The sequence below is a fragment of the Mobula hypostoma genome, chromosome 8, assembly GCF_963921235.1.
Source record: "Mobula hypostoma chromosome 8, sMobHyp1.1, whole genome shotgun sequence".
Classification (NCBI taxonomy): Eukaryota; Metazoa; Chordata; class Chondrichthyes; order Myliobatiformes; family Myliobatidae; genus Mobula; species Mobula hypostoma.
The window spans coordinates 102,485,332-102,497,421 of record NC_086104.1 but is presented as its reverse complement, the minus strand read 5'-3'; the positions used below and the strand labels follow the sequence as shown (position 1 = coordinate 102,497,421).

The 12,090-nt window shown below is 40.9% G+C and overlaps 1 protein-coding gene across 3 annotated transcripts in view; it reads left to right on the top strand.

The window, feature by feature from the left end:
* Positions 1-12,090, top strand: part of wdr27 (WD repeat domain 27) — a 575,337-nt gene that overhangs the window by 106,099 nt on the left and 457,148 nt on the right. For all 3 annotated transcript variants that reach the window (XM_063056491.1, XM_063056490.1, XM_063056492.1), the window contains exon 20: positions 247-344. In XM_063056491.1, coding sequence (XP_062912561.1) covers positions 247-344 — 98 coding nt within the window. The remainder of the gene's footprint in view (positions 1-246; positions 345-12,090) is intronic.

The following is a 12,090-nucleotide window of genomic DNA, read 5'->3' as shown; positions in this document are numbered from 1 at the left end:
ACTTGTGTTTGCCATGGCCACTATTAGACAGGTAAGGTTTCTTCTTGAGGCTAAGAACACGAATGGTATCACTCTGAACTCTGTGGCATTCTTAAGGGCTGTTTGTGGCCTGCTTCAGACTCTTCCTGTACCCCCTCTACCTCTCACAAATGGCCTGAGAACAACTGCCAGTGAAGTATTTCAAAAGTAAAAATGCGACATGTGGTAAGTGTAACTTTTTTTAAATGACAAACCTTGTTTGTTTAGTTATAGAAAGAAGAGCAAACACAGATTGATTGGCAAGTTCAAGATGGCTGCCACACAGGAAATCAGTTACCTCTCTGCAGTGAATGACTTCTACTCCTGTATCCTTTTGCTGTATGTACAATGTTTATGTGTAATGGGATTAGATTTGTGTGTTGCTCAGGCTACTTTGTCTTAAATTTAAAAAAAAATGTGTAATCAAATCTAGTGCACCAAAAGCAAAATTTCTCCACTGTTCAGTTATCTATCAAGAGAGATAGAATGGAGAAGTCATGAATTATAGCCTTTGCAATAACATTTTGGCTGCTTTAGGTTTCTACATAGTTGCCAAAATAAATAATTTAATGCCAGATTTTCTTTGCCTCAAGTCTAGTGCACACCATGGGTGTTTGCTCCAGCTTCATCAATAAAGAAAGCATGTGCTTGGGCCATCATCTCTTTTTTTTCTCTCTCCTGAAAGAAAGCAAACATTGGAGAGTGCTTTTTCCTTGACTATTTTTAGCAAATTAAAGCAATGCTGCTTTATATTTTCAAATTACTTGCCAAGCTAGAGAGCAGTGGGAAATGCACTCCAGTACCTATTGTCCCTGGGTTGGAAACCTTGATAGCCCAAAACTGCTTTGAAGAAATTTGTAACCCTAATCTCAGTAAGCAACCCTCAAGATTTCTGACACTGCAGTCATTCTGTGTTCTTTTGGATCTGCACGAATCCAAAGAGAGGCAAACTAATACTTGTATTTGTCACATGAAATTGCTTCCATGCTTCATGGAACTAATTAGTTCTGAAATGCAGGACACAGGCTGTCATTGTTGAATATTGGTAGCCTGCAAATAGCTTAGAGGCGGAGTGATATTCTGTCTAGGTAGCCTCCAGCCTGATGACGTGAACATCGGTTTCTCTAACTTCGGGTAATTTATTTATTTATTAATTGAGATACAGTACGGAACAGGTCCTGACAGTCTGTCCAGCAACTCCTTATTTTAACCCTACCCTAACCAGCTTCTCCCCCACTGCCACTTCTCTCTCCTTCCATTCCGTGTTCTGGTTCCCCTCTTACCTCTTTTCTTCTCACCTGCCTATCACCTTCCTCTGGTGGTCTTCCTCCTTCACTTTCTCTAATGGTCCACTCTCCTGTCCTATCAGATTCCCTCTTCACCCCTTTACCTTTTCCACCTATCACCTCCAACCTTGTCATTTCATCCCCCTCACCTGGTTTCACCTATCACCTTCTAGCTTGTTCTTCTTCCCCTCCCTCTCTCTCCTACCTTCTTATTCTGGCTTCTTACCCCTTCCTTTCCAGTCCTGATGAAGGCTCTCAGCCTGAAACATCGACTCTCTATTCCCCTCCGTGGTTGCTGCCTGACCTGCTGAGTCCCTGCAGCATTTTTGTGTGGATTTCCACCATCTTTGACGTGAATGTTATGTGGTTCTGTTTTGTTGTTGGCGGCAATGGACAAGAGAGATGTTGGAAGATGCTGGGAGGATTCTGGTTTTCTTTGAGTAGTAACTTTGGCTTGAACAGGAAGATGGCAAAATGCTGTGGCCATCTTTTTTGTTTAGTTGTGGAGACAAGAAGAAAAATATCCTCTGAGATGACCACAAATGGGTGGAACGGTTTATCACTGGACCTAGGATCCAGCAAAATACATTTCCAAGTGTCATTGTATTTATATGTTCTATACAAGTCATTCTGCTCTTTTCATTCTTAATGTCTTACTACAGCAGAATATAGTATAATTTGGGATGAAAACTTGGAAAAAAAGACAGTCAACTCCTTAAGATCAAAAATCTGGAATAAACTCCAATAAGCTTTAATTGGAAACAACAGAAATATCACAAACACTAGTAAATTAAAAGGAATAATTAAGAACTGTTTACTGGATAATTTACTTCATGATGTTTTGATATTTTAATGTGCTTTAAGACAATATCATGGCTTTCATTGTGGCGCTGATCCCCATAAATATATAACATAAGTAAGGGTTATTTTTTTCTACCTAAGGAATTTATCTGATGGTTCCCAATCCAAAACTGCGAGGTGTAATTCTAGGTTGCAGAGTCTGTGTGGCGGAAAATTGTGTCTTCAGTCTTCAACAGAAAATGTGTCAAAAATGGCCAGAAACAAAGAACAATTGAAGCAGTACTTAGTATCTTACAGAGACACTGAGCTGAGGCCATGAAATACTTCGAAGCACAGACATAATATGCAGCACAAAAGGAGCCCATTCAACCTGGGTCTGCATTATGTCTTTCAAAGAGCATTCCAGTTAGTCCTATTCTCTGCTTTTTAGTGAACGTCCTTGCAGTTACTTTCCATTTGTGTAAATAAACAGCTGTTGAATATATTCTGTTAATCCAGCAGGCAAATTCCTAAGCATTTGATCTGAAGAACTATTTCTCCATAATTCTTTTGGTTATTTTCTAATCATCTCTTTAATGGAATTCTTTATTCTATGCAAACCCTTCATGATATTAAGCATGTCTTTCAAATCTTCTTTTAGTTTAGGACTGTTTTTTGAAAGTTTTGGTGCTATCATGATGGGGGTAAAGGATCTGCTGTGCTTTGTAATTCTGTGATTCCTCATGGCCATCATTGCTTTAAAAACAAATCCAGCCACTCCTATCTACCCAGATCTATAATTCCATATTCCTGGAACTTCTCTAAAAGTTTCATAGCCTTCCTGAAGTGTAATGCCAAGAATTGGACACAGGGCTTCTGCTGCAAAATCTTACGGGGCTTAACAGGGTAAATGCAGATGTGATATTTTCTTTGGCTGGGATGTTTGAATGTTTTGGGCTGGCTCATCCTCAGCTCTATCATACTGGTTCCCATCCTCCTCCCAAACTAATATGGCAGGGGGATGGGAACTAGGATGATAGAGCTGAGGATGAGCCAGCAGGTTTACAAGTAGATGATGCATGTAACAAAGAGGCAAAATTCAAAAAGGCAAAGACTGCAGGATTGAAGGTGCTGTATTTAAATGTGCATAGCATCTGGAATAAGGTGGTGCAATTAGAGATTGGTCAGTATAACATTGTGGGCATCATTGAAGAAGGCCATAGTTGGGAGCTTAACATCAAAGGATATACTTTGTATCAAAAGGACAGGCAAGAAGGCATAGGTGGTGATGTGGTTCTGTTGTTAAGAGATGGAATTACATCCTTAAAAAGAAGTGATATAAGGTGAGAGAATGTTGAATCTTTCTGGATAGAGTGAAAAAATTGCAAGGGTAAAGTAACTATTATGGGAATCATATATAGGCCGCCAAATGGTAGCCAAGATGTGAGGTTGAGCTTGCAAAGGGAGCTGGAAAAGGCATGTAATAAGGGGAATGACACAATTGTAATGAGGGACTTCAATATGCAAGAAGATTGGAAAAATCAGGTTGGTGTCGGATAACAAGAGTGCAAATTTGTTGAATGCCTTCGAAATAGCTTTTTAGAGCAGCTTGTGCTTGAGCCTACTTGGGGAAAGGCTATCTTAGATTGGGTGTTGTGTAGTAACCCAGATCTTCCTAGGGAGCTTAATGTAAAGGAACCCTTAGGAGATAGTGATCATAATATGATTGGATTCATACTGAGGGAGAAGCATAAGTCAGATGTATCAGGATTGCAATGGAATAAAAGGAATTACAGAGGCATGAGAGAGGTGGTTGTTCAGGTAGATTGGACGGGGATACTGGCAGGGATGACAGCAGAGCAGAGATGGATGAAGTTTCTGGGAATAGTTCACAAGGTGCACAGAGGAAGTTGTTCTCAACTGGCAGGTACCCGTGGCTGACAAAGGATGTTAAGGACTGCATAAAAGCCAAGGGAAAGGCATGTAAGGTAGCAAAAGTACGTTGGAATTTGGATGGTTAGAAAGCTTTTAAAATACAACAAAAGGGGAGCTAAAGAAGCTATAAGAAGGGGAAAGGTGAAATATGAAGGCAAACTATCCAATAAAATAAAGCAGGATATTAAAAGTTTTTTCAGTTATATAAAGAGTAAAAGGGAGGTAGAGTTGATATTGGACCACTGGAAAATGAAGCTGGAGAGGTAGTCATCGGAGACAAATGGCAGAGGAACTTAGTCGGTACTTTGCATCAGTCTTCACTGCGGAAGACACTAGCAATGAGCCAGAGGTCCATGAGTGTCAGGGAGCAGGTGTGAGTGCCATTGCTATTACAAAGGAAAAAGTGCTAGGCAAGCTCAAAGGTTGTAAGGCAGATAAGTCACCTGGATCAGATGGACATCCCAGAGTCCTGAGAGAGGTTGCTGAAGAGATAATGGATGCATTGGTCATGATCTTTCAAGAATCACTTGATTCTGGCATGCTCCCAGAGGACTGGAAGATTGCAAATGTCACTTCACTCCTTAAGAAGGGAGGAAGGCAAAAATAAATTATAGGCCAGTTAGTTTAACCCCGGTTGTTGGTAAAATGTTGGAGTCTATTATTAAGGATGAGGTTTTGGGGTACTTGGAGACTAGTGATAAAATAAGTTAAAGTCAGCATGGTTTCTGTGAAGGGAAATCGTACCTGACAAATCTGTTAATGTTCTTTGCGGAAGTAACAAACAGGGTGCACAAAGGAGAGGCAGTGGATGTCATTTACTTGGATTTTCAGAAGGCATTTGATAAGGTGCCACACATGAGACTGCTTAACAAGATAAAATCCTATGGCATTACAGGAAAGATACTAGCATGGATAGAGGAATGTCTCACAGGCAGGAAGCAGCAAGTAGGAATAAAGGGGGCCTTTTCTGGTTGGCTGCCGGTCACTAATGGTGTTCCTCGGGTCAGTATTGGGACAGCTACTTTTCACATTGTTTATCAATAACTTGGATAATGGAATTGATAACTTTGTGGTAAAGTTTGTGGATGGTACAAAGATAGGTAGAAAGGTAGGGAGTGCTGAGGAAGTAATGCAATTGCTGCAGGACATAGACAAATTGGAAAAATAGGCAAAAAAGTGTTAGATAGAATACAATGTTAGGAATTGTATGATAATGCATTTTGGTAAAAGGAACAATAATGCAGACTATTATCTATTAAATGGGGAGAAGCTTCAATCATCAGAGGTGCAGAGGAACTTGGGATTCCTTGTGCAAGGCTCCCAGAAGTCTTTCAGGTTTTCAGGTTGACTCTGTGGTAAAGAAGGCAAATTCAATGTTGGCATTTATTTCAAGGGGAATAGAATATAAAAGCCAGGAGATAATGATAAGACTTTATAAGACCCTAGTCAGGCTGCACTTGGAGTATTGTCAGCAGTTTTGGGCCCTGTATCTCAGAGTGGATGTGTTGTCATTGGAGAGGTTCACAAGGATGTTTTCAGGAATGAAGGGGTTAACACAGAGAGGAGCATTTGGCTGCTTTGTGCCTGTACTCACTGGAATGCAGGAGGATCTCATTGAAAGCTACAGAATGTTGAAAGGACTAGATGAGGTGGATGTGGAGAGGATGTTTCCTATGGTGGGGTTGTCCAGACCTTGAGGGCACAGCCTCAAAATTGAGAGGCAAACCTTTAGAACAGAGTTGAAGAGGAATTTTTTTTAGTCAGGAAGTATTGAATCAGTGGAATGCTCTGCCACAGTGTGGTGGAGATCAAGTCCGTGGGTATATGTAAGACAGAAGTTGATAGCATCCTGATCGGTCAGGGCATTGAAGGATATGGTGAGAATGTAGGTGGATGGGCTTAACTGGGATCCGGAATCATCCATGATGGAATGATGGAGCAGACTCAATGGGATGAATGACCTAATTGTACACCTATGTCTTATTTTCTAATTTTTGTAATACTTGCATATGAGCCTTTTGTGAATCATGCAGTCAGACAACCAAATTCATTTGTCTTTAAGCTCTTCAACCTCTCACTACTGAGATAATGTTTTATGTTGAAAGTTTTGCTGCCAATGCGTAGAACCGTCGCACGTTATGCTTTATTTACTGGGTCTTTTGACCACTCAGAATTTCTCTTTGTAGCTTCCTTTTCCTCTTCACAAAATGATTTCCTCATCTACCTTATCAGAAAATTTAGCATCCGTACCTTTGGTGTCTTTTATATAAATTGTAATAATTTAAAGACCGAGCATACTAATAGCATACCATTCATTACATTTTACAGGAACTCAGCAGGCTTGGCAGCATCTATGGAAAAACAGGCCAAGCCCCTGATGAAGGGTTTTGGCCTGAAATGTTGACTGTTTAATCCTTTCCATAGATAATGCCTGGCCTGTGGAGTTCCTCGTTCATTTGTTTTGCTTTGGATTTCGAGCACCTGTAGATTTTCTTGGGTTTGTTATTCATTACATGTTGCTATCTATTTCTGCTGCCTCTTTTATTTCTTTTTTGATCAATCTTTTGATCCATAATAAAAATTAACCTCTTTCTTTTCTGCGATAATCTTTGACGTGGCACCTTTGGGAAAGCTTAATCCCATTGGATCCCTTTTAGCCAAAGAATATGTGACTGATTCAATGACCTTATCAGACAAGATCTCCCTTTCTCCAAACTGTATTGATTTTGCTTGATTACCTTGAATTTATTGAAATATATTTTTAATTACATCTTCCAAGATTTTTCTTCTGACGGCAATTAATCTAATTGGTAAATAATTCCTACATTTTGGCCCCTACTCTTTTAAACAAAATTTAAGATTTGCATATGCTATTTTACAATCAAATATAACTTTCCCTGATTTAAAAAAATTTGAATTAAAACTAGCATTATCAATTACTACTTTTAAGATTCTATGATGAAGTCCATCAAGGCCCAGAGACTTTGGTCTAATGTTTTCTTCTAAGTTGACCCTCTAATGTGAGGAATGAAATCAGTAAAGTTATCAAAGCTGTGAAATGCAGGTCTTTTCCTACTTAAATAAAAAGAAAGATATGGTAGTTGGTGCCTTAAGGTTGAGGAGATAATGGAGATGAGCTCCCATGACCTATTAAATGCTCCCAATGGAGCGTGTTTCAAATAGCCTCTAACAACCAAATCCAGCTCTTGGCTTTCATGTGTGGCTTAGCTACTAAGTCTGGCAAAACTGTTTCCGCTGACAGGAGAAGGGCCAGTCTCTTTGGGCAGATGGGGCTCATCAGTCGTGTTCATCTAGGAGAAGGAAAACTCTGATCAAAAGCCTCTGCTGCCTTACAGCTATACCCACTCGTAGGGAAAGGCTTTGGGAGTAAACCCCGAGGAAAAGTCTGTTGCTGGAGCCCTTAAGACTATCCTAAGTTGAGTTCAACACTAACAAGCAACTCTTGCGATGTTGCTGGCAACAAGCTGTATAAGTCTCTGCCATTCCTTTGGATTCATCAGCTGCCTGGAGAGGGGGAGCCTGCTACATGGGCAAAAGCTTGCTCTCCATATTGTACAGCTCTGGCTTGCGTATCACATAGACAGCTGGGACACAATATCCATGGCTAATCTCGACCAACGGAGGGCCTCATAGATTTGGTGGTGTAAAAGTCATACGGCATGTTCAAAATTTCCAACATCTGCAGAATCTCATGTTTCTGAAACAGCATGCTCATCTTCACAGCTCAGGTATTAGAATAAAAAAATTGCGACGCTATGTTGCATCTTCATAAAACAGTGGTTAGACTGTATTTGGCGTATTGTGTGCAATTTTGGTTGGCACAGTATGGAAGGATGTCATAGTGATGGAAAAAATGCAGAGGAGATTCACAAGAATGTTTTCTGGATTGGAGGATTGTAGTGGGGATTAGTTGGATAGGCTGGACATTGTTTCTTGAAGCAAAAGGAGGGGGAGGATGACCTGATAGAGGTATATAGAATACATAGTCTAGATAAGTGCCCATGGTAGCTGAATCTAAAAACATGAGGGCATAGGTTTAAGGTATGGAACTTGTTGCCTGAAGAAAAGGTGGCATTTTTAAGTGATATTTAGACAGACTAAATACATCAGAGACCTGGGTTCAACTCCTGCACTCTCTGAAGGGGTTTGTATATTCTCCCCATGATTGTGTGGGTTTCCTCCAAATGCTTTGGTTTCCTTCCACATTCAAAAGATGTGCGGGTTAGTAGGTCACATGGGTGTAATTGGGTGGTGTGGGCTTCTTGGACTTGAAGGGCCTGTTGCCATGCTGTATCTCTAATAAACATAAATTGATGCTTGAATGGGCATGACACAGGAGGATACAGACCTAATGCAGCCAAATTGAGCCAGTGTAAATGGGCAAGAAATATTGGCATAGATGTGGTATGCCAAAGAGACCATTTCTGTGCTACATGATGCTCTGATTCTTAAGACCAGAACTGTATGCAGTCGTCCAGGTGTGGTCTCACCAACATCTAGTGTATTTATAGCAAGTCTTCCCTACTTTTAAACTCCATTTCCGATTTTAAAAAAGCGTATATTGCAATGTACTTTATTCTCTCTCCATTGAAGCCAAATTCTACGTTAGAATTCTTTCTCCCAGTTTGCTGAATTTCACATTTCCAGTGAGCTACACAGGAACGATTCTGCAGATGATGGAAATGCATAAAATGCTGGAGGAACTCAGCAAGTCGGGCAGCACCTACCGAGTGGAATAAACAGTCGAAGATCTGAGCCAAGAGCCTTCATCAGGACTGGCAGGGAAGTGGGGATGGGGATGGAGGAGTACGAGCTGGGTAGATAAAACCAGGTGAGGGGAAGGTGTATGGGTGGGAGAGGGGGGATGAATTGAGAAGCTGAGCAGAATGGAAAAGGTGAAGGGCTGAAGAAGAGGGGAGAAGGAACTATGGGTTAAAGAGAAGAAGGAGGGTTACCAGCATGAGGTGATAGGCAGGTTGAAGAAAAGGGACAGGATAAGAGGGAAGCCAGAATCTGAAATTCAGAAAGGGAGAAGGGGTGTGGTGGTGGGGGGGAATTATCGGAAAACACTTTGTGTTCTTCTCAAGATGTACTTTCCTACCTACCATTGTATTGTCATTTCTGGCAACCATACACTCAGAATATCTGTCAAAGACTACTTTAGATTGTAAATAGTTGAGGCCCCAGCATTTACTCCTGTGGTGCTCCAAATATCTTATTTATCTGCTAACCAATCCTCTACATGCTGTTATGTTCTTTTAATCCCCAAAACCTTGAGCTCTTACCTTCTGCAATTATCCTTGCAAACCTTTGGTCCCATTAGTTCAGAATCAGGTTTATTATCACTGATGTCATGAAATTTGTTGTTTTGTGGCAGTAGTACAGTGCAATACATGAATTCTTCATCATCGTCATCATTATGTGAAATGTTGTATGGCGTGGGTGATCATTGTTTATCCATGATGATGATTGTCCTTGGCAATTTTTTCTACAGAAGAGGTTTGCCACTACCTTCTTTTGGGCAGTATCTTTAGAAGATGGGTGAACCCAGCCATTATCAATACTCTTCTGAGATTGTCTGCCTGGCGTCGGTGGTCGCATAACCAGGACTTGTGATATGCACAGTTGCTCACACGACCATCCATCACCTGCTCCCATGGCTTTACGTGACCCTGCTCAGGGGAGCAAAGTAGCAGCTACGCCTTGTCTGAGAGTGACTTGCAGGCTAGTGGAGGAAAGAAGTGCCTTACACTTCCTTTTGTAACAACATATCTCCTACCTGCCACTGAAGTACATACGTAAAAGTAAGAAATATATATAACAATTAAATAGTGCAAAATGAGAGCAAAAATAATGAGGTAGTATTCATGGGCTCATTGTCCGCTCAGAAATCTAATGGCAGAGGGGAAGAAGCTGTTCATAAAATGTTGAATGTGTCTTCAGGCTCCTGTACCTCCTTGATGATGGCAGTAATGAGAAAAGGGCATGTCCTGAGTGGTGGGAATCCTTAATGATGGACGCTGCCTTTTGAAGATGTCCTTGATGATGGAGAAGCTTTTGTCCATGTTGGAGCTTGCTGAGTTTACAATCCTCTACCACCTTATCAGATCCTGTGCAATGGCCGCTCCATACCAGATGCTGATGCAACCAAATAAAATGCTGTCCATGATACATCTATAGAAGGCGGAGCTTGCATCTTCGCAAACAGCTCTATTTCCATCTTTAATATCTCTATTTTTCCCTTTCAGGGTTCTTTGGAAGACCCTGGCCTGGAGTTACACGCTGACTATGGTACTTCGCGGGAAAGAACCGGCTTTCGGGGTTCCACAATTGGCCATTGTTCGGCACCCCAAGGGCTTGGCCTGAGAGCTCTGCTCGCCTTTGGAGGCCTGGGATCTCATGGCTCTGGAAATGAGGATCAGAGGTCGGTGCCTCTGCAGGAGATTGGTGTGTCATTGGAAACAGAAGATCTCTAGCTGTGTGCCCAGAGACCCGAGATCTTTGGGCGCAGAGCTTGGAGAAGCGATGCAATGGACTTTTAATATCGTAGACCAGCAAGTTGTTTGTTATGTCTCCCATCTCGCTGTGAAATGGGGACATCTCTCTCTCCCTTATTCGAGAGAGAGTGAGCTGTGGTATGTCGAATACCGGGTGAACAATGTAGTCTTTGGATTACTGCAAGTCTGTGTCTTTGCCGTTGCTTTGCTTACGCTTGTGCTCGGTGGCGGGTGCCAATGCTTTTTTTTTTGCTAATGTAGGGAGGAGGGATCGTTGCTTGCTGCTGCTTACACGTGGGAGGGAGGGGAACTGGGGGGAACTTCGGGGTTCTAACATTTAACTGTCATCCATTCTTTGGGGGCACTCCTCTGTTTTCATGGATGGTTGCAAAGAACAAGCATTTCAAGATGTATATTCTATACATTTCTCTGATGTTAAATGTACCTTTGAAACCTTTGAAATTTGCTAGAGTCTTGACATACCATATCTTCTTAAACTCCCAATGCCTTCTTTGTAATTGCATCAGTATGTTGACACCCAGCAGCTTTGGAACTTTTAAATTCCTCTATTCATATTGCCCTATTTATCTTTTCACTATTATTGGGATGCTTTTAGTGTCTTCCACTGTGAAGTGAGATTACAAAAAGTTGTTCAAGGTCTCTGCTATTTCTTTATTTCCCGGCCTCATTCTGTAGAGAGAGGATGGGATATTTACCTTATTTACTCTTTTCATTTATAATGTTGTTAGAACATTTAATGTTTTATTTTTACTACTCTCATGATCTGTGTTCTCCTTTATTTTTTCAGTCATTCCCTACTTTGTAAATTTTCCCAACCCTTTAAACATGGCACTAATTTTCATGAAGCTTCATGGCTTTTCCTTCTATTGGAAGCCACCATGAATCTCTTTAGTTAACCACAGCTAGATCACCGTTATTATGGCTCAATGGAATATATCTTTGAAGATTATGAAATACCTCCTTAAATGTGATGGTTGGTTAGTTCCTGAAACTGTCTAGGCGGGGTAAGATAATGGCCAATCTGTGACTATTTCTTACTTTTTCTTCACCATTGACCACATCTACAAGCAGTGCTGCCACAAGGAAACAGCATCCATCGTCAAGGGCCCCCATCATCCATGCCATGCTCTCTGCTTGCTGCTGGCATTGGGAAGGAGCCTCAGGACCCACACCTCCAGGTTCAGGAACATTTATTACCCTTCAACCATCAACCTTCTGAACCAGCATGGGTAACTTCACTCACCCCAACGTTGAACTGATTTCACAATCTATGGACTTACTTTCAAGGATTCTACAACTGATCTTCTCAATATTGTTTTTGCTTAATTATTTATTATTTGTTGTATTTGCACAGTTTCTCCTCTTTTGTATATTGTGTATCTGTCTTTGTGTGTAGTTTTTCATTGATTCCATTATATTTCTTTGTATCTGCTTTAATATGTCTGCAAGAGTATAAATCCAGAGTAGTGTATGCTGACATACATGTACTTTGATAAATTTACTTTGAACTTTTGAAAATAGAATTCTATCAC